This window comes from Phocoena phocoena, chromosome 5 (genome assembly GCF_963924675.1).
Source record: "Phocoena phocoena chromosome 5, mPhoPho1.1, whole genome shotgun sequence".
Taxonomy (NCBI): Eukaryota; Metazoa; Chordata; class Mammalia; order Artiodactyla; family Phocoenidae; genus Phocoena; species Phocoena phocoena.
In genome coordinates, this window is record NC_089223.1 from 58,251,886 (window position 1) to 58,276,008 (window position 24,123).

A 24,123-nucleotide genomic window follows, 5' to 3' on the forward strand; every position below is an offset into this window, starting at 1 on the left:
TTTTTAAAAAATATTTTCACTTTTATTAACATTTTCTTTTCTTGTTAAACATTTAAAATATTCATTCATATATATTCTTGAATTTGCTTTGTGCATTATTAGCAGTTAAGCCCAATTTCAGTATGTATGAGGACTAAAGTTACTAATACGGATTTTACAGATTGTAATTATAGCTGGAAACAAAAAGGCAAAGTATTCACCTTTGCACTTTTCTTTTTTTTTGCATTACGCGGGCCTCTCACTGTTGTGGCCTCTCCCGTCGCGGAGCACAGGCTCCGGACGCGCAGGCTCAGCAGCCATGGCCCACGGGCCCAGCTGCTCCGCGGCATGTGGGATCTTCCCGGACTGGGGCACGAACCCGCATCCCCTGCATCGGCAGGCGGACTCCCAACCACTGCGCCACCAGGAAAGCCCCTGCACATTTTTTTTAAAATATAGTATGAGCCAAGTGCCCTTGCAAGAATTATGCTAGTTATTTTACATGAAATTTCATATTTTTCCTACCACTTATACATCATGATATATGCGTCTATTCTCTATTCAGTCTTGGCATAACCAGCAAAAATAAAATGAGTCTGAGGATACAAATTCAAATAAATGCATTTTTTCTTTTAATTTCCAGATGGTAATGTTTCTTAATAGTTTTCATTTTGCACACAAAAACAACTGAAGATCCTGCCTGAAGACACAGCAGGAAATAAACATGGCTCTACATAAACATGACGGTTAGAAAGGTGAGAAAAACAATGATTCTGGACCCGTCAAGTGATTATAAAACCAGGTTTTCCAATATGGTTCCAGATGATGTAAATTTTTGATACAGCAGACCTAATGAAGCTGTGAGAAAAATACATATAAGACGATGGGGAAAGGAAAGTAAATGAACAGAGGTCCCTGCCAAGTATCAGTCTGGTGGTTTAGAACAGGCACTGAGGTCTAGTCAGCTGTCTAATGCTTGGACCAGGTGAGGGCTCTCCTATGTAAAGCTTACTATGAAGGTTTTGGAATTTTTCGCCAGCCAACTAAACCTTGAGGCCAACTTCCCCTTGATTCTGGTTACACTTGCCCAAAGGTTCCGATCTGTAAAAGACAGCAGTCTTAATCTGTTCATTTGGGGAGCTTGCATCTCTGAAGAGTCTCAGCCAGAATCACTCTAAGTCACCTTAGCATGAGTTTTCATCAAATAAACCCTAACAACATTATTTGGGTTGGGCGTTAAAAGATCATCTTCTACAACCTGGGTCCCTTTATGAGCTTTCCAGACATTTGAGTCAATGGAATATTCTATGGACTAATATGTCTATTGACCATTGCTGTCTATAGAAAATAGAAATAAAAGGCAGCTATGTCCATGCCGATTAGAAATGTGTCAGTGTAGTGAGGTTTTGCAATTGTATTCATTCACACTACCAGAGCTTTTTGTTTCTTTACGATATTAGAATTAAATATCCCCCACCCAGCATCTTCCCCTTGTCCTTGGTGACAGTTTTCAGTTATGTCAGACATCCCTTCCAAAATGCATGGTTTAAGTTCATAACTCTAATGAAGAAGTTCATAATCTTCTGCCACCTGGTTTCCTGTGTGAGTGCTGCCACTTATCACACTGAAAGCTAGAACTGGGTAGAAGACAAGCAGGTCCATAATATACAGGTGGAACCTTCTTTTTGGCAGCTCTGGCCTTTCAAACAGGCAAAGGCAATTGTAATATGGTGTTGGTACTAATGTAGATTCATCCTCATACCATCCAATTTTATTATCAGTTTGTTAATATTTTCCTGTCTGTACCATTCATTTTCTTTCTAATCTGGAAGGTCCAATAGTTGCATTGATTGTTTAATAGCCTTTGAGATTTCTTTTCCCATGTAGTGGATCCTACCATCGCCCCAGTCCTAAGATCCTTATTAGACAGCAGTTGAGACATCTCTGAAAGAACTTTTTCATAGATAGTAATTTCAGTCTGCAGTCTTCATAAGAACTGAAGCTCTCTCTAATAGAGATCTTGAAAATAGACATAGTGAAGTTCTGGCTGTGTTTACTTAAGTCCAAAGAAAAGGGCCAGAGGGTTCTAAAGATGCCTGTAGGAACATTAATTCTGAAAAACTACAAAGTGCTAGTTTCCTGGCTCTCTTATTTCCCTCAGCTTTTCTCTCACAAACCTAAGATTCTCTTTTCTTTCTACTGTCTGTCTTGTACATATCTTTTGGCAGTGCCACAGTTGATTATGGAATTATTATTATGGTAAAAAATACATAGATGAAATTTACTCTCAATGAACATTTAGATGTACAGTAAAGTATTGCTAACTATATGCACATTGTTGTATCTTTGCAGATTTCTACGGAAACTTGTTTTTTCCTAAGAGCATTGTCACTTCTTTACCAAAATCAAATTAAAGTTCATAAGTAAAGGAAACTAAAGAATTGTACTATTATTTTAAATAGATATGTGCATTAACACATGGAATTTTATATCACCTGTGATTCATATTTATCTTCTCAAATTTCATAAATATAAGCAAAACATCTTATATTTTGAAATCCCAAAAGGATATCAAATTAATTCTATGTGTTTAAAAAAGGGGCTGGTATTGGGAGAAGGAAATTTACAGTAAAAGTGACATGAATGGACCATTCACTTGTATGGCCACTAATTCTGTAGGGCAACTGATCATAAATTAAATGTCTGACATTCAGTAATAGATGATTATATCTGACATAATGAAGCTATAATGGAAGGTGTTCACACACTGCTTGACTATTAAGTGCCCATTTATTGTCCCTGTACCAGGTGTGATAGTGATAGGTTATACAAATCATCCAGAAGAAATGTCAGAATGGGCTCCTTTGCTGATAAAGCACCACACATGTTTATTAATACAGCAGCTTGTCTTAGAACTGGTCCATCTGCTCATTCAAGACAAATCTTCTTCCTATAAATATTTGAATGTTAAGAGCATGACCACTCATCATAGTTTTAGAGTAATAGGAGTGGAAAGAGAAGAGGAGAAAAAGGAAAATAGCTGTAGCTTAAATAAAATATTATCCTCTTTCTTTTACCTTAGATACGTTTAACAGAAGAACGGGTGGGGAGGTGGCTTTTAATGTGTCATTTGCCTTAGATTACTGCTGCCTGAGTGCAGGTCATCAGAAATGGTCCAGGTTCCAGCAGCTGCTGGTGCCAGGTGGGGGATGGCAAATTTCACCAATGTTTTCAAATTACACGTTTCAGTAAGGTGCAAAATGAAGTACTCCATTAAGGAATTCTCCAGAGCATTAATCCATATGCATTTAAACTTATCAGAAAATATTTTAGCTGGATAAATTTTATAAAGAAAAATAAAACCACATTTTTTTGGGGAGGGTGGTTAAAAATTCTGAGGATTTGCTTCTGAAAACCCATGTTCCATAAGATAGCAACATCATGTTTTTATATAACAGGGAAAACAGAAGCAAAATTTGAGTGTCCATACCCCCCATTTTTTAACTTTAAGAAATCAGAAGTACAAGGCTAAGACATTTTCCATCTGGTATTCCAGGTTTTATGTGCTTGCAGTGCAGCCTGTACATTCTATGTTCAATCTTCAAGAATGGTTTTATCTAACAAAAAAACAAGTATGCCCTGAGGTGCCCCTCTCAAAGGAACACACACATTTTAAATGAAGTACAATTGTTCAAAAGAGTGAAACAAAGGAAAGGCATGGACCATTTGGTGACCAGAGGTGGTTTTCACTCTATAGCCTTGCCTTCATTTATTCATTCATTAAAACGTAAAGTCTGGCAGGCATGCCTTTCAGGTTCCAGGAAAGAGCTTTATCAGACTCAGTATCACATAAATCCACTAGTCATACTCTACTAAATAAATTACATCTCGGGATAACTAACCACCTGGTGACCAAAGGGCCAATTCAATTACTTCTAAAAGGCTAAAGGTCTCAAATACCCCTGAAATTATTTTTCATGTCTCCCATAGACTGAAAGGAAATGAGTTTCAATCATATTCCTTGTTACATGTATTTTCAAAAAATAAATAATGGGTGATCTTTAGTTTGAACATGGATTTCCCTTGTCTTCCAGGACGGTATAAATATTTACCCAAATTAGAAATCAAGGAATTATTTATTTTTTTCCTCTCCAGTATATCCAAGCAACCACCACTTCCTCTTATGCTTTAACTGCATATATGAATGTCTGTGAGTCCATCACATCTTTTGTATTCCCATTGCTACTGTCTTTAAGTTTGTACTCCTAAGAATCCTTTCTTAAATAACCTACTAATTTTCTTTATTCCTAATCCATCCTAAACAGAGTAGTCAACATTTCTATGCAAAATAGTGGTATTAATGCCTGCTATACCCAAAGTCCTTTGTGGTTTCTATAGGATACATTGAATTGCTAGGTTTAGTACACAAAGATCTGCTATAATCTCAGCTACAAACCCTTTTGCCAGCTTCTTTTTTCCCATTTCACATCACACCAATTGTAGACAATGAAGCGTTTCCCAGTTTCAGAGGCAATGCAGACCAACCTGACCAATAGGTTAACAGCCTAGCAGTCACCCAGCCAAGTGACTGAGACTATTGTTGCTTTAACAGGGTCAATATTCAGTGTACCCAGCCTGGGCTCAGCAAATGCAGTGTTTTCATGGGTTATCTGCTAGCACTTAATGCCCTTCTTCCCTCCAGGGACTGTAACCCCCAGGCATTTGTTGGAATCCAGGGATGTGTTCCCTCAGGTCCTACATCTAAAGGGCTCAGCACTTAGTCCCACAGACAGTTTCCAGATTTTTCTGCTACTTCTGGATCAGAGAAGTCTCACATTACCCAAAGGGCAGTAATGTGGAAAATGGAGTGAAAAGCAGGAAAGAAAATCTTCAAAAAATTTAAGTGGCAGAAGGCAATTCTCTAAATGAAATTTAAATAAAGGCCACACCAATATGACTGGATTTACCTCTTTCTATGCCATCTTCCACCCTATAGCTAGAGTCATCTTTTTAAAATCAAAATCAGATTATGCAGTATTCTGTGTAAAAATTCCTCAGGGATCCTCACAGATCTTAAAATAAAAGCCAAACTCCTTTCATGGCCTACAAGGCTGACAAAGATTCCCTGCTAGATCAAACTTTAATTAGACTCCTGAACCCTCTTCTAAGTCCATCTGTGCACTTCCTTGTACAATCCAGTTTTGGCAAGGACCCTGTTAAGTCAGTTTAGTCAGAACTCCCACCCTCAATATCTGATCACCTTCCATATCTGATCAGATTCTTATCCTCCATCATCCCCTGGCTGAAGACAGGCCAGGGTGATGTGTCCTATCACCCTGGCCTGTCTTCAGCAAGAATTCTATTAAGGTGGTTCCAGAATCCCCCTCACCTGTGATATTTCCTTTTAGTAATTTTTCATCCAGTGACCGCCCCCCCCACACCGTTCCTTGGCTATAAGTTCCCACTTGTTTGTGCTGTATTTGGAATTGATGTCCCTTCTATCCCAGGGTCTTTATTCCTCTACTGAATAGCTCTGGGGAAAAACACTTTTTTTTATCCCTTTACTGTCCAGCTCTCTTTTTTCCTTGAAAAGGCCCTTCATGATCTGAGTCTTGCCTAAATACTCTGCCTGTATCCCTAGTCTCCCCTCTCATTATGTCCCAGAAATTATCACGCCCACTTATTTGTTAATTTTTCTGTTCATTTATTGTTTCTCTAACTAAGGTGTATGTTTCATGAGAACTGAAGTCTTGGCAGACTTATAAACTGCACCGTCCCGTCAACACCTGGCACATGTGAGGCTCTAATCAGTATCTGCTTAGGGAAGAAATGGATTAACACACCATGACTTTTCTACTTCAGGGCCTTTGATTACACTCTCCTTCAACTTTAATCATGGCTAACTCACTTTCATTCTTCACAGTTCAGCTCAGTAGTCAACCTAGAATGGTTTTGGTTGACCATCCACCTTATTTATCTCCTTTATAGCTCTAACCATAACCTATTCATAACCTTGCTTGTTTAATCTGTATTTGACCTATTGTTTACCTCCTCCACTGCTAGGTAAGGTCCAGCTGTTCTCTCTTGTACATCACTGTATTGTCTGTCCCCGTAGAGTGCATAGAAGGCATTCACTATAGTATAGTCACATCAAAATTAATTTGACTTAAATTCAACTATATTCACTCAAAAAGGATTTGAGGGAAGATTCTATTTGCCATTTTACTCAAGGAGCACAAGGCCCAGAGTAACTAGAGAAGCAGAGATATGTTCCCTCGGTTCTATGTCTCTCCACAGCACTCATCACACAAGGACCTCCATTCCCAAGACAGATTTGAGGTATTTTTTATTCATATTTTCTGATATTGAGGAATAACTCACTGTTGGATAAACCATATTTTATAGACAATTTTGAGTATTTTTCAAGGTGGGTTTTATGTTTTGTTTTTTTGGCCTTACCCCCTAACTTCAGAATCTAACCCATGTATAAGATGCAGCTGCATAGAACACTGAACACTGAATGTAAGTTAGTCTTTCAGGAGAGCACAAAGAAAAGCTGATGTAGCTTTATTGTCTGATACATGTTTGAGATTTTAAATGTATAGACATTCAGGGCTTCCCTGGTGGTGCAGCAGTTAAGAATCCACCTGCCAACGCAGGGGACACAGGTTCGAGCCCTGGTCTGGGAAGATCCCATGTGCCGCAAAGTGACTAAGCCCGTGCGCCACAATTACTGAGCCCGTGTGCCACACTACTGAGGCCCGCATGCCTAGAGACTGTGCTCAGCAACAAGAGAAGCCACCGCAATGAGAAGCACGCATACTGCAGCAAAGGGCAGCCCCCACTCGCCGCAACTAGGGAAAGTCTGCGTGCAGCAACAAAGACCCAACGCAGCCAAAAATAAATAAATTAATAATTTAAAAAAATAAAATAAATGTATAGACATTCACAGGAAAAATATGGTTATTTTTAATATGAAACTGTATCATAATTAAGCCAATAGGATTTAAGGAGGATAAGAACATTCAGACTCCCTTGAGGACTTATTTCCTTGATCTATATGAGCTATAATGAGTTTTAGATTAGAGCAATAAAGTATTGCTGCTAAATTATATTAAGCAATATTTGTATAGCATTCTATAGGGTATGAAGCACTTTCACATATAGTATCATATTTTGTATCTGATACTTAAAAAATCTTGGGAGAGAGATTGCTGCTGTGGCTATTGGGTTTGTCCAACACTTAATACTTAGCAAATTAAGATTATCAGGATGAAGTCTGAGGATTAGAGTTGAAGCTGCATACTTCCATGTTTTTCCACCCAGGAGACTCTGATACTAAACTTAACAGGACTATCTGCAACAGTTAGGGAAATTGTTTTTTGCTGAATTGTTAAGAACTGGAAATAACTGCTGGACCCAGAGCTATAACTAACAAAGAGAAAAGTGTTTCTTAGCATTGGGGGAGCCAAATGTCTCTTACAGTGAAGGCAATGCTGTTTGGGGTGTTATGTGATGAATAATACTCAAAGTAATGTTACCCATACTGAAAAATATGCCTTTTAGAACTAAGAAAACAAGATCCTCACCCTCTTCATTTCTCATGATACATTGGTTGTATCTGTAATAGTTTCAACCCCTACCATCTAGGTATAAAAGATGAATCTGGAGAAAAGAGATCTTATCTAATCTCAGGCAACTGACTCTAAACGTAAAATATATTTTACATTTTAAGGATTTACCACACATTTTATCTTTATCATATCTATCTTCTAAACCTTTTGTCAAGTAAGAATTTTTATATTAAAGAAGATACTCCTGAGTAGTGTGTGTGTATGTCTGTGTCTGTGTGTGTGTGTATGCATGTGTTGTGTGGGTACAGCAAATAATTGGAACCTTATAGCTGTGAGTATTCAGCAGGTAGGGATGCAGGTGACTGCTATATTTGGAGGTCAAGCCGACTCCTTCTTCACCCCATCCCAGGATCTAGTGGTGGCACTTAATACAACTATCAGCCTGCTGTCTGCTCCTGGTATTCAATCAATTGTTTTAGTATACAGGTGAAAAATTATTTTCTGGTGATTACACAAATAACCATTTTGGGGAGAGAATACTGAAAAACACAGTATTAGATACCTCTTTTGAGGGAAACAGTGAGACATTTTATGAAAAGAGTAGAAAGTAACAGAGTGGCAGTAGAACAAAGATATTCTATTTTCTTTTTTTTTTTTCGATACGTGGGCCTCTCACTGCTGTGGCCTCTCCCGCTGCGGAGCACAGGCTCCGGACGCGCAGGCCCAGCGGCCATGGCCCACGGGCCCAGCCGCTCCGTGGCATGAGGGATCCCCCCGGACCGGGGCACGAACCCGTGTCCCCTGCATCGGCAGGCGGACTCTCAACCACTGCGCCACCAGGGAAGCCCAGATATTCTATTTTATAGAAAAAGACAACAGACAAAAAAAAATTTATTTGTCACTGGGTAGTAAATAGTACATAAGTGTTCAAACTACTTATATTGTGTTCTAGAGATGAATAATGGAAATGGTGAGAATTTTTTAAAAAATACTCTACTATGGATGGTCAGATCTCTCATTGCTTGCTGACAATATGTTTCATTACTAAATACTTGCTATAGTATGTCGTTTTAGAAATTAAGTCACGGTTCCTCTTGTATAAATGAAAAACTGCCATACCAGATTTTACAGATGCCTAGGTTTGAATCCTGGCTCCAACACTTAATACTTGTCTGACCTTTATGAAGTTAAAGAAAACTCTCTATGTCTCAGTTTTTTCATTCACAAAGTTGCAATAATAATACTACCTGATTCATGGTATTCGGGAAATCAGTGAAATAATAATCCATGTCAAGTGCTTAGAATAGAGCTTGGCACAAATGTTAAGTATAAATATTAAGTGTTCATACCATGTCAACTCAAAAAGGTGGTATCTATTGTAATATTCTGAAGAATAGTATGTTCGGCTCTCTTTGGGAATTGGGACAGAGGGGATCATATGGATAATTTTTAGTTTGAACATAGGACTTAAGGTTAATTTGCATAATAAATGTTAGCTCTTATTATTATTATTGTTATTATTATTATTATTGACTAGCAATACCTGACTGTAAAGTTGTGACATTCAGAAAATACTAAATATTTTCTCCCTCAACAAGATAAAGCAGCTCTACTCTCATTGATCTGAATGAGACAAATCAAAATAAGACAAAGAGAAGTAAGTACTGGAACCTGTGGTAGCAGTCTTAGGAGAGCTGGGCCATTGAGCAACCTTAGGAGGGGGCACAGAAAGCCGGGAGTGGTTGGGAGATGTGGGGAGTTGTGAAGTTCAGAGAACTGAACCCTGGTCATAGCTTCTTAGAGATATCTTAATCCCGGAGACTTTCCCTTGCCTTGAACAACAGCTCCAATGGAAGAATCGTCATATTCAAGTCAAGGATCATTAACACTGGATTTGCCAGTAGGCACAGTGAACCTGAAGGAGAATGTTCAGATCACAACAGTATCAAGTTTCTACTGAATACCCTTCGAATACTAGGACTATCATTCCATCAGCCAATGGGAAAGAGAATTCAAACAAGCTCCCTTCTTCTCATTCAGGCTCACTGAGAGAATGCCAAGACAAGTTGACTAGGAACCTAACGTGATAAACTACCAGATCACACTACTCTCTGGAATAATTATTCTCAACACACGAATTATTTTCCACAAGGGGCCTGCAGGAGTGTGCTAAATTATTTCAAATGATAAATGTTGGCTTTTCAACAATAACTTATATTTGGAAAGTATGTTACAATTTACAAAACCCTCCTACTTATTCCTAACAATATTGAATAAAAAATACATTTTACCATCAAGTTTAGAATTAACTTCAATTAAATTCAACCCAGATTCAAGTATTACTTCATAGTATGATAGTACAATGCTTGATACTAGAAATAGAATGATGATGACCAAGAAGTCTGAATGAAAAAAGTGATAGGATCCTTGTAAGACTAAGCGAGGCAATATGTATAAAACATTTTTTCCTGTGTCTGACACAAATACATACTTAATGAATGAGAGTGGTGTTTACCATTAATAATAACAAGCTATACTCTCTGCCTCTACCTTGTAGGTGTTCACAGTGTACTTAAACACAGCAAAAAAATGCTTGGCATTTGAAAGTGTAGGAAAAGGGTGTTTACTTAACATGGTCAAAGTACTCTGTTATATGCAAGTTTAATTTTTATTCCCTTGGGTTAAGGGTGAATAAAGCTAGGAAATTATATTCTATATCTGCTAACCAGGTAAGTTAGAAAAACACCATCACAGCACTTTAAAGGACAAGCCTGGAGACTCCTCAATAAGAATGCCAGATGTCTTGTTCCTATTTTATTTTAATCAACATCAAATGCTTTTATATTTCACTAAATAATATCATTTGTTAACGTCTCAAGTTTGTGATGCTGAATCTTTGGCTATAGCCTATTTTTAATATATATGCACCAGGCAGGACCATCTGTTTATTCTGAACTTAAAAAAATATTGTCAGTGTGTGGATGTGCTGAATGTAATTTATGTTTGCACATGAAACTTAATGCCTGGCATTATTCTAGTTCATTGATTATCTGCCAATGGAACCATGTTTATATTACTCATTTTATTATAGAAAAAAAGTTTAAAAAAATAGACACAGCTTTCCAAATGTGCCCAAATATTTTAGATTTTTTTCAGAGTATAAATTGTAACTGTCAACAATTAACAACTGTATAAATTAGCATTTAGTATTAGACTTCTGATCAAACATAAGATGCTACCTAAAGGAAGACTATACACATTACTATACAGAATAAATACAGTACTGTTTTCACCAGCTTTATTACTAGTGGTTTACCATATTAGAAGGCGGAATGTATCTGGTAACTGGCAAACTTTTATGTAGCAAAATATTCAAAGTATCATCCTTAGTAATAAAATGGAGGACATTTTTCGGAAGTTAATGTCTTTTCTTGGTTATTGACAGGAACTTACCTAAACTGAATTGCTAGTGATGTTGTGAAGAATTCATAGGTAGGGTTCTATCATTAACTGCTAAGGCTGTCAACAAACTGTATAGAAAAACAATGAAACAAAACCAAACCAAAAATAAAACAACAGAGTTTCAACTGAAGAGTGTGCCTCAATTGGTATATTTGAGTCTCAATATTCACCTCTGCTTAGGATTCTAATTCAGCTTCCAAAATAAATTCCCACCCAAACACCTTCATTGAGTGCTTCTGTCTGTAATACAGACATGATTTTGGGGTAGAGTATTTTGTGAGTAGTTAGAAAGCAAACTAAAGGTTAAGGACAGAGGATCCTTGGTGAGGACACATGTCCTTCAGAACTGCAACTTCTAATGAGCCCTGCTAAGAATTCCATTGTGCTGATTTACAAATCTGCTACAAAAATAACAAAGTAGACTTTCATTTCAGTTATAACACACAAAATTGGGAAATATGTCTGAAAAGCATAGGGAACTTATTTGCATACAGAAATATATAATAATCCCATTAAATTAAGTACAAAATTGTAACAAACTTGTTTTAATAATGAAAGGTTTAAAAATAATAGTGCTTCTAGATGAAACTATTTTTTTTTTAAATTCCTGATTAATGAGACATATGGGAAGAAAAATTACTATAATGGTGAATGCTGACTCAGGATCTTATTTTTATTAACTAGTTTATAGTGAGGGCTGTGACTATTTTTTCTATTTATAGTGGCAGCTCTGGTTAATTACCTTGTAATGTATTGTGACATTAATGCACTAGTAAACTATTGGAATTTACACTCCTATTCAGTAATAAAATCTATAAGTTGAAGAATGCATATAAAGTTATCACAGTCATAAATTATGTGACCAAATGCCATGTATGATCACATTAAACAATAGAATCTCTCAAATTTACTCATCGGGGGTAGGTGCCACTGAATTTATTATATACTTCAGCTATCTTGAAATATAGATTTCAACATTTTTTTCAAGGTTATTTGGTAACTTGTTACTACATTTTCCATATGGTTACTAAGAGCATGTTGGTCACAATTAAAATACACAGTACCAAAAAAGAAATACATTTTGACAAACAAGTGCATCAATTTCACAAACTATTTTTTCCCTAAAAAGTGAGTGCAAAAGTGAAAGAAATCAAGAGAATAGAAAGGAGGTAGTACGGTGACATGTGGATTAAAACCAAAATGATTCATAAGCTACATATAGAACTTAAGGGGATGAAAAAGAAATGAAAATGTCACATATACTTTTTGAAAAATAATTATATAATTATTTTTAAAAATAGAGGTTAAAAAACAATTCCAAAGTTACCAATAATTAGTTCACTATCTCAAAGCACAATCACTGTTAAAAAAAAAAGGTACCAAGTAATCCAAAATATTTGAGATAAGAACAGAATAAAATGGCAAAGTATCTGAAACAATCTGATACGTAATTGTATGTTAGAGAATTCATAGTTTCTACTGAAAAATTCCCTGTTCTAATATTGATAGCTATATTAATACATTTTAAACATTGTTTTGTATTGCTCTCTTGATGGATCAAAAAGCTTAAGTATGATTTTCCTATGAAAATATAGTCAAGTCTGTAAAATACACAGGGAATTAATATATAAAGCAATAATTCCTAAAACATGAACATGCATGTACACCAGTGGAAATTGGTACAGGGAGGGAAAGAAAGAGAATACAGAGAACTGTAGGTCAGTGGGGGAAGGGGACTATCAAGACATAGCTCTCATTTTCTCAATATGTATAAAATTATAGTAGAAAAAATAGATATCTAATGTGGTTTTTCAGGTAGTTCAAAGGATATTGCTATATAATCACACAAAAATGATTAGAGACAGTATTTCAAAGTATTTAAAGAACCTAATTTATCTTATTGTATAAATTCAAATCAAAACCTACAATATACATGAGAGACTCCCTCTCTGTACATAGATATAGATAATGTACAGCTCATTTGTGTAATTTGACTGTGCATAAATATCAAAAATGTACACTATAATTAGAAACAGTAAATGCTGATGAGGGGTGAGAGTTGAAAGTTGAAAGGAAATACTTCATGGTTCCAAAGCAATGATATTGCCAACTCTTACCATTTCCAATATTTGTTTTTAAGTAAAATATTAGATAGTTTTAAGAAAAAAAGCACAAGATGTTTTGCAATGTTATTTTGGTGAGTTATACAAATCTCTTTATTTATTCAATTAAATGTTCATTTTTTTTTTTTTGAAAATTACAGGACTATGGCACATGAGCTAATGACTATAACTGCAATTGCATTAATCACAGTAGTTTAGGAGGGTCTCTGGGTCAATGCATGTAGAGGAACTATGTGAGAACTAGAAGTTATCAAGACAATTCTTCTAAGGTAGAGAGCACAACTTGAGGTAGATATAAAGCAGAGATCACTGCTGGATTCTAGTAAATCATTCTTCACCAGGTCAACACCATCACTTTTACTAAGATGATGCCGCTTTAAAGCGAAGCTCTTAATAATGCTACTTGCCTACTAACTCTTCAGGGTCTAGTTTATGTCAGGTTATTTGCCAGGAACTTGACACTAACTGTTTCACTTAATCATCCTTAAAAACTTGTTTTACAGTTGATAGACAGAAGCTGCCTAAGGTTGTGCAGGTCTGCCTGGCTCCAAGGCCCAGTCTCTTCCCATATGTCACAACAGCAAACCCCAAAGTTCGTATCAATAGTAATAGCCACATATTATCTAGGGCTTACCAGATGCCAGACTCTATTCTGTATCATCCTTAATCCTCACAAAGACACTGTGAGGATTTCTTATTTCTGAACTTCTGTGTGGTAGCTGAGGAAATTAAAGATAAGAAACGTCTAGAACTCCCAAGTTTAAGTTTATTGGCTATAAATCTCTTCATTTTATCACTCAATTTTTGTCTTGCTTCATTCTAAATTTATTTTACTCTTTATCTGCATAGCTACAGTAGGTTGAAATGGCCCAAATTCCTCTCCTTCCTGTATCCATGGTCCTTTGGATTATGGTTCCTCCATCAAGAGATGGAGTCCATTTCTTAAGTCTAGTGTTGCCTATGTGACTGGCTTTGGCCAATGGGACATAAAAAACATGAAACAAGTAGAGTATTAAACAATACCTGAACTTTGGGACTTTCTTACTCATTGCAAGGAATCCTGTCACAATGGGAATGAGCTGGGGCTAGCCTGCTGGAAGATGAGAGCCATATGGCCATCACTGCAGATGACATCAAGGTGACTACCAAACATGTGAATGAATTTCCTCCCCTGAAAATCCAACCAGCCTGCTAACTACTAAACATCCAGCCTCAGTCAAGTCAGCACATATGCGATTCAACCAACTCTGAGAACTATAAAAATGTTTCCTGTTTTAAGCCAATAACTTTTGGAGTCGATTATTACACTGTCACACCCATGACTTTATAGTATTCTTCCCAAATAATACTAGGATCATGTCTGAAGAATTTAATTATATTAAAGTCACCAACTTGCATAAATAGGTCTCCATCTTCGGTGGGAACAACATTCTACTAAGAATTAACATGTCTAAAACAAGGCATCCATTTAAAATTCATCTCTTCCTGATGATGAGAAATTATGTCATAAGCATCCAAGTAGTTAATCAATATAGAAACCTTAGAGACATTTCTGCTCTTTTCCCCGTATCAGTTCAGCCAATGCCATGTCTCTTCAAAACACTTCTCGGACCCTACCATTGCCACCAACACACTCCTAACTAATTTCCCAATCATCTTTTACCTGGATTACTGAAATGGCTTCCCTCTGTCAATCTTTCATCATCTACACTGATTTCAGAGATACTTTTCCCATATCAAGAACTGATTCTGTTATGATGTAACACCCCACTAACTTAGGAAAATTTTTTAAAAAATTAAAAATATTTGATGATTTTTTTCCAGGATAAAGTACAAACTCCTTGGCATGAGACACAGAATCCTTCACAATCTCCCTCATTACATCTTCCCAGTCTCTTCCTCTTAAACTGCTCCCATTTTACTGTGCACTCAAGCACATTTCCTTAAAAATATCACAACTTTCAGGTTTCCCTGGTGGCGCAGCGGTTGAGAGTCCGCCTGCCGATGCAGGGGACACCGGTTCATGCCCCGGTCCGGGAGGATCCCACATGCCACGGAGCGGCTGGGCCCGTGAGCCATGGCCGCTGAGCCTGCGGTCTGGAGCCTGTGCTCCGCAACGGAAGAGGCCACAACAGTCAGAGGCCTGGTACCGCAAAAAAAAAAAAAAAAAAAAAAAAAATCACAACTTTCACATATAACATATTTTGGTTCATTCTGCTTCTTCTTTGTAAGGTTCTCTTATTGTCCCTGCTCAGTTTTCTTCTTGAAAAATGAAGATACATCTTTCACAATTTAGGCTGTCACCTTCACTTTCAGTCACTTAGAAATCATTTTAGGAGTTCCTATTGTGTGCCAAGCACAGATCAGTGGCTGGAGGAGAAATAATAATTATGACACTTTGCCCTCAAGGATCTTACAGAAGGAAAAAGGGACATTCAAGCTGAAAAATAAACTGCAGTGTTTTAGGAATAATAACTGAGGCAAGCACAGGGGATATTTGGAGGACAGAGGCATGTACTTAGCTCCTGCCTAGTATATGGGAAGACTTAACAGAGGAACTGAAGGTAAAGCAGAGCATTGCAACACTGGTAGAAACTTACTAGGTAGAAAAGAAAAGGTAAGAGACTCCTGGCAGAAGAAATAGCATGTATAGAAAACATGTTCATAAAAGTCAGATCTAATGACTTTTATTGTATACTATTGAAAGTATAAGAAAATATACCATGCCACTGGGACAAAGTGAGGAGAGTGGGAGGGAGGGGTGGAAGGGAGGAGATATGGAGATACGTGTATATGTATAGCTGATTCACTTTGTTATACAGCAGAAACTAAAACACCATTGTAAAGCAATTATACTCCAATAAAGATGTTAGAAAAAATAAAATAAAATAAAAATAAAGCTATGTTCCCCTTTGAAAAAAAAAAAAGAAAATATACCATATTATTTTAAATTGAAAAATTAACCTTAGGATATTTGGTGTTTATAAAATTAAAAGTTTGTCTATTATTACATTAGTTTGAACATTATAAAACATTTAAAAATCATTAATTTTTAAAAGTAGAAAGATAAATTCTATATTTAGATTATGAGATAAATGTTACTTTTAACTTCTATTTTGTATGACTGGTTATTTTTAAAAATCTTTAAACAGATGGCATCAATTTAAATACATAATTTTAATTTATATATTTTAAAACTAAATTATCATATTAATAATAAAATGACTTTTAAAAGGAATAATAAAATATAAGATATCACTTTGCAAGGAAATAAATCTGTCAATATGACTTAGATTAAGACATCTTAACTTATTTTAAAATAAAAAAGGGTAGTAGAAGAAGAAATTTCCAATAAACAAAAGTAACGGTTATCTGGTAATCTTTAAATCTAGGTTTGTTTTCAACTAGTCTTCCACTATGGATCCTCATTTCTTATTTGGTTTACAAACATTTCTCAAAACAATATTTCACATCTTATTATAAATAAGACTTACTCTTTCTGTTATAACGTTCCTTACACACCATTTTCCTCCTGTTTTTTAATAGGCACTGCATTGTAAGATACATATTTACAGTTATCTTTAATTTAATTGTCTTCAACAATGAATGAATAAATTTCTTTTTCTTTAAACTAAAAAAAAAAAAAGAATACAACTCACCTCTAACAGGGGGTCTTTCTAGCTCAGAGTCAAGGTGAATTGGTGGAGAGATGTATGGTACCTGTCCATGATGTGCCTGTCCTGTGGACCCAAAAATAAATGTTAAGATATTATAATTATGTCTTCTTACATTTTTTTTGGTTTTATGATGTCATACATCTCTCTTCACACTGAATTACTAACCATTATAGAGTGCAGACAGATCTATCCAAACACAGAATCATTATGTGTCATCCAAACATCAAGCAATTAAATCAGTCCTTCTTAAGCCATCTACTTTGTTGTTGTTAAATCACAAGTTTATTGTTGAGTGACACTTTAAAAAATACAATAAAAGTGATTGACAAGAAAAATGAAATGCAAAAACTAAAGACATAAAATACAAGTCCCCATTTTTCATTATTAAACAGACACTAAGTACTCTATCAATTTGCTTTAAGTGTTTCTAAACATTTACTCTTAACTTTTGCATTTATTTCACTGCAGATCAGTAATAAATGGTCTGCAGACTGGCATCTATGTCAGATAACACTTTGAGTAGCACTTACTTAGATAACTTTACAACCCTAATTAATTTATACCTTATTTTTATGATTACTTTTAAACTTTTTACTTATTATTTGAGTAGAAAACTACTCCTACTTGCTTATTGTACTTGATGAAAAAATAATAACTAACCACAATATAAAAAAGCAGGTAGATGGATTCATTCTCTGTTTCTTGTAAAGCATTCTGCTAGTTCACATGCATATCTGTAACACATTTTCTGTCTCATGAGTCAAAGTTGATTTGAAGGACTAGACGCTGACTGAAAAAAATTGCTAGCTTAAAAACAAAAGAGTTTTCTAATGCTCAAAGTAGCTATAGCTTGTATACTGATAATCCAGTAAGCAATTAGGATTTTAAGGCAAGAAAGCATAATTACAGAGTTCAATTTCTAAAGCTACTTTATATAACGAAGGTTTGGGTAAAAGTACAGAACCCACAGCTTTCTTTCTATAATGGGAATATGCAGTTATATTTTATACATTTACTATAGCAATCTACAGGGTTGTTAATCTCTTTTCCTAAACAAGGAAAGTTAATGATACATAGATTATGATAACAATTAGAGTAACCTTCCTGTTTCAAGTAATATTCGACTTGTAATAAACTCTGCTGATTTCTCTTATGAGGCACATTTCAAATAATTAATATGGCTCCCTGTTGATAGTAGCTGCTATTGCTCCCAGCATTTTTCTAGCTAACAGCAGACACAGTGGAGAGGCTGTAATACACAGAGCTCCTCATAATGGTAACTAAGAATATTATGCTTTCACTGGTCATGTTTCAGTGGAATACTAAAAGCACTATTATAAAAGAAATGACAGCGATTGTGCACTGCTAGCAGTCCATGTGTAATATAGCTTATTAAAAACTTCAGATTATCTTAATTATAAAAACACCTGATGTTTACCTCTGTTGCATACTTGGTTGCAAAAACATTTTTATTTTTAAGGTCTTGTGTCATTACAAATGAATTCGTTTGAAACTTTATTGATCATGTAAATGAAAATAAGAATCTTTCACTTTATATTGGTTCAAAATAACATCAACATATAAAATAGTATTGATTTCATGTCAAACCAAGGAACATGGCTTTTACTACATATAATAATAACCACTACGCATTCATACATACATCATCTCCTTTTATGCAACCAATATCACTATAAGGATTTAAAGGTAGGCAATACATTAATACACATTTTTAAATCAAAGATACAAGCAGAGGAGATTAAGTAACTAACATGCAGATAGTAAACAGCAAGGCCAGTCATATTTTGACTTCAAATTTCAAGTGTTTTCATCTATATCATAATATTTTTCTCAAAGAAGGTATATTAAACCTGAAAATGATGCGTATAGATTTTAGTGATTAAACTCTGACAAGTAACTGCTTTTGGGACTGTTACCTCTACATTAATAATGAAGTAAACAGTCCCTTTAAATGCCACATTTGCCTTTGTTCTTGGGATGAGCATGTAACCTCGACAGTACTCAACACAGGTACTTTAGGCAGTACAAGTTCACAGTGTATAAATCCCTAAGGGAAAATGGGGATATCAAAGAGCCAGTGGAATGGAATGGGGATTATTGATGGTCAAATTCTCAACCTGGTTTGCCACAATTTCCATTCTCTCTCCAAGGAGAAATCTAGCAAACTGCAGGATGCAGTATGGCAGGGAAAGTCACAGTGGTAGGCATTGACTGGGACTCTAAGCCTTAGAGAAAGGTGAGAAATGCAGTAATGGATTCCAATCTGGTAACTGAAATTTCTGATCTACAGAATCACAAAATCACAACTATTTTCAGAGCAACTATTGATGACAAAGAGTGGAAACCAGAAGAAAAGATCTTCTACAACTAAAGATATAAAGAAGGAACCACAACGAGATGGGTAGGAGTAGGTGGAATCACGATATAGTCAAGAGCTGTACCCCTGGATGGATGACCCACAAGGGGGATGATAATTACAATTGCAGAGGTTGTCTACAAAGAGTGAGAGGTCTGAGCCCCACATTAAGCTCCCCAGCCGGGGGGTCTTGTACCAGGAAGACAAATCCCCAGAACAGTTAGTTTTGAAGGCCAGTGGGGCTTAGTGTCCAGAGAGGCAGAGGGCTGTGGGAAATAGAGACTCCACTCTTAAAGGACATACACAAAATCTCACATGCTCCAGGACCCAAGGCAGAAGCAGTAAGTTGAAAGAAGCCTGGGTCAGACCCACCAGTTGATCTTGGAGAGCCTCAAGAAGAGGTAGAAGGCAACTGAAGCTCACCGTGGAGATAAAGACACTGGTGGCAGCCATTCTGGGGAGCTCATTCTTCCACGCGGACACTGGTAGTGGTAAATGTCATTTTGGAACATCCCTCTAGCCTATTAGCACTGGGACCTGGTCTGCCCACCAGCTTGTTTGCACCAGTACTAGGATGCATAAGGACAAGTAACTAACTGGGTGAGGCTGCCTTAAGACCCCTTGAGCCCACAGCCATCTCAGGACATGGCCCTGTCCACCAGAGGGCCCAGGATCTGGGCCTACATACTACTGCACAGACACTAGACCTGGCACCCGAGGTCTCTGCAGCCAGAGACGCTGGGTCCCAGCCCTGCCCATCAGCAGGTAGATACCAGCCCCAGGACCACCAAAAGCCCTGCAGCCTGCTTTGTCAGGACCCAGCCAACCCACCAAAAGGCCAGCACCAGCCTTAAGATCACTTGGGCCCTGGCCCTGCCCACCAGCACCAGCTTTTTAAAAATTAATTAATTAATTAATTGATTTTGGGCTGCTTTGGGTCTTCATTGCTGTGCATAGGCTTTCTCTAGTTGCGGTGAGCAGGAGCTACTCTTTGTTGCAGTGCGCGGGCTTCTCATTGCGGTGCCTTCTCTTTGTTGCAGAGCACGGGCTCTAGGCACACGGGCTTCAGTAGTTGTGGCATGTGGGCTCAGTAGTTGTGGCTCACAGGCTCTAGAGCACAGGTTCAGTAGTTGTGGCACACAGGATTAGTTGCTCCACGGCATGTGGGATCTTCCTGGACAAGGGCTTGAACTTAAGTCCCCTGCATTGGCAGGTGGATTCTTAATCACTGCACCACGAGGGGAGTCCCCCCAACACAAGCTTTGTGACACCTTGGGCTCCTCAGCCAGTAGCCCAGGATCCAGCCCAACACCAGCCTGACACCAGATTTGGGTCACCCCAGAACCCATAGCCAGCCATGTCAGGAACTGGCCCACCTGCCAGCAGGCTGATAGTAGATCTGTGAACCCCAGCCCTGAAACCACCCACCCCAGAATCTGGCTCTGCCACCAGTGGGTCAGTATTAGCCCCAGGACCCTGTGGCATTCTGCAGTGAGCAGCCTCACGACCCAGCCCTGCCAACCAGCAGATGCCAGCTTCCGCAGGGTCTGGCAACCAACTGGACCAGGGGCCAGCCACACCTACCAGGCCACCCACCGTAGTCAGCCCTCCATAACAGAAGGATCCATGCAGCCCACAAAGGGGACACCCCTAGAGTATATAGTTCTGGTGACCAGAGGGAAGTTTGCTGCTGGGATGCACAGGATGCCTCCTACAAAAGGCCACTTCCCAATGTTGGGAAATGTAACCAACCTACAAGATACATAGAAATAAAAACAGAAAATTAGGCAAAATGAGGCAACAGAGGAACATGTTGCAACGGAAGGAATAAGATAAAACCTCAGAAGAAGAACTAAGTGAAGTAGAGATAGGCAATCTACCTGATAAAGTGTTTATTTTAAGGTAATGACCATAAAGATGATCAAAGAACTCAAGAGAAGAATGGATGAACACAGTGAGAAGTTGAACAAACAGTTAGAAGATAGAAAGAAGAACTAAACACACCTGAAGAATACAATAACTTAAATACAAAATACACTGTAAGGAATCAACAGATTAGATGATACAGAAGAACAGTTAGTGAGCTGTAAGTTATAGTAATGGAAATCACCAAAGCTGAACTGAAAAAATAGAAAGAAATGAAGTCATTTTAAGAGGTCTCTGAGACAACTTCAAGTGTACTAACATTCTTATCACAGGAGTCTCAGAAGGAGAAGAGAGAGAGAAAGGGACAGAGAAAATATTTGAAGAAATGGTAGCTGAAAACTTCCCTAACCTGGGAAATGAAACAGACATCCATGTACAGGAAGCACAGAGACTCCCAGACAGGATCAACTGAAAGAGGATCACGCCAAGACTCATTGTAATTAAAATGACAAAAATTAAATATTAAGAATGAATGCAAAATAATAGTAATAATAATAAACTCCAGTTAAAACTATAACGTCCATAAAAATTTCTCTTGGACTTTATGGTGAATAATATTCAGCAAAAAAATGCAATCAGCTCAAAAAGAGCATAGGGAGGTAAAAAGCATGACAAACACGTTTTAAAAATATGACACATTTTCCACCATATTTGACTGTATTATACTAGTCTCACCTGGTCCTCATAACCACAGCTTTGTATATCGAAATATGTGATGTGCTCCTTTTATTTTTGTCCTTACTTTTCCAAATTAAAAAAGATACATATCTGCTTATTTTTCCTTCTGAATTTTATTGCATTTTTTTCTAAATTTTAAAGTAAAAAATCATATTGAGATTGTATTAGAATTACATTAATTCTATAAACCAATTTGGAGAATAAATATTTTAAATAGTTTGTCTTCATGTATTTTAAATGGACTGCTTTTTGTTTGAATTGCTTTTTAATAAATAGGAATAAATTATTTTTGAAGTTTTCTATATTTTGGTTATAAGAATATTTCATTGTGTAAGTATTCTATTTTCCCCATTTTGAATAAAATCTCTAAATTTTCTTGATGACTTTCATTTAACTTTTTTGACCTTTATTGTTGTAATTATTAGTTATTGAGTCTACCTTACTAGCTCCTTAGAGCTAGACACACTGATAATAATATTTTGGTGATGCCCTGTGATCTTTGTTTCTTGTAAGAAGTATATTACCAGGTTAAGATTCATCTATATACCCTTGTATTTAATTATTTTGTGCTGCAGAATTTAAATTTTAAAGATTGAATTTATAGGACATGAATTTTAGGTGACAGTTTCCTGGTGTTGCTATTCACATGTCATTTTATCTTTAAGTCCCTACAAAGTAATTACCAAAGGAATAAGCATTGCTTAATGACAGATTTCATAAAAGAATTACAAAGAATTAAAAAGTGGGAGGGAAAAATGCTTCTTGGTTCATGGCTTAGGAGTCTAGAAGAATAATGGCAACAGGGTAATGGGTGGGCAGCTTATGAATTAGATTTTATTCAATTTGTAGTGTAGGTAAATGATACATTTGCATGAAAATGTCATATATATGCATTTATATATACATGTATGCACATACATACTTGTATATATGTGTACATTTATATGAAATATATACTTATATAATTTATATATCATACAATTCACCCATTTCAAATATACAATTCAATGTTTTTAGTACATTTATAGATTTGTGCAACCACTACCAAAATCAATTGAGACTACTTTCATCACCATAAAAAGAAATTTGAAGCCTCTCAGCAGTCACTCCCCATTTCCTCCCAACCCACCCTAGTCCTGGGCAACCACTCATCCCCTTTCCATCTCTATAGATTTACCTGTTCTGGACATTTCACGTAATTGGAATCATACAAATATATAGTCTTCTGTGATCAGTTTCCTTCATTCAATTTAATTTTTCAAGGCTCCATATGGTAGCATGAATCAGTACTTAATTCCTTTATGCTGCCAAATAATATTTCATCGTAAAAACATACCATATTTATTGTATCCATTAATCAGCTGATGGACTTTGGGGATAATTTCCACTTTTTGACTATTATGAATAATCCTGCTATGAACCTTCATTTAAAAGTTTTTGTGTGGACATATGTTGCATTTTTCTTGAATACACATACCTAGAAGTGGAATTGTTGGGTCGTATAGTAAACTCCATGTATAAACTTTTGTGGAAATGTCAGTCTGATTTCCAAAGAAGCTATACCATTTTACTTTTCATTAGGAATATATGAGGCTTCCACTATCACAGAGATGTTTTTCAGGGTTTTTTGCTTGTTTGTTCATTTTAAGGTGATAGTCTAGTTAATCAGGATTGACGAGACCTGAAATAATTAATATTAAGACAATTGTGAAATCTGGGAAGGGAATAATCTCCCCAAATGAACACAGAAAAGTAAAGCATAGGGTTTGGGTCAGAAGTTGTACAGTTCATCCACATTGCGAGAGTAGAAGGAAAAAAATGATCTGGCCAAAAAAACGAAAACAAAGAAAGAGATGCTCACATTCTGAAATGAAAATGTGTGAGCTATCTATCCAGTGTTAGGTATGCCAAAGATGTAGAAGATTTAAGGGTACTGGTTAGTAGAACCCAAAAGGCCATTATGGATTTTGGAAAAGCCATTATTTTTCTATTTTCAATCTCTTTTTCAACTTTCATTTAATTTCTATTTCTTTGAGGAATTCTCTGCAATTTCTACTAAAGTTCAAATATAGAAAAGACTTGACCAACACTAAGTACAGGAAAAGGATTTTTTTTGGTCCTCTTTCTACTGTCAATACTTTACTTGCACATCAGAGCACAGCAATACATTTTTAGAACCATAGAGTTTGGAGGGAGAAAGACATTTGATATCTTATAATCCCAAACCTACATTTTTAGAATAAGGAAGCTGACATCTTGATAAATTGGTGACTTTCAAATGTCAAATCAAGGTGGTGGTTGTCAAGAGTGATGTCAGAGGACAGTAA

The 24,123-nt window shown here is 36.5% G+C and overlaps 1 protein-coding gene across 29 annotated transcripts in view; it reads right to left on the reverse strand.

Annotated features, from left to right (window-relative positions):
- The window catches only part of ADGRL3 (adhesion G protein-coupled receptor L3), a 571,254-nt gene that overhangs the window by 250,890 nt on the left and 296,241 nt on the right, over window positions 1-24,123 (reverse strand). For all 29 annotated transcript variants that reach the window (XM_065878047.1, XM_065878033.1, XM_065878042.1 and 26 more), the window contains one exon: window positions 16,798-16,878. In XM_065878047.1, the coding sequence (XP_065734119.1) occupies window positions 16,798-16,878 (81 nt within the window). The remainder of the gene's footprint in view (window positions 1-16,797; window positions 16,879-24,123) is intronic.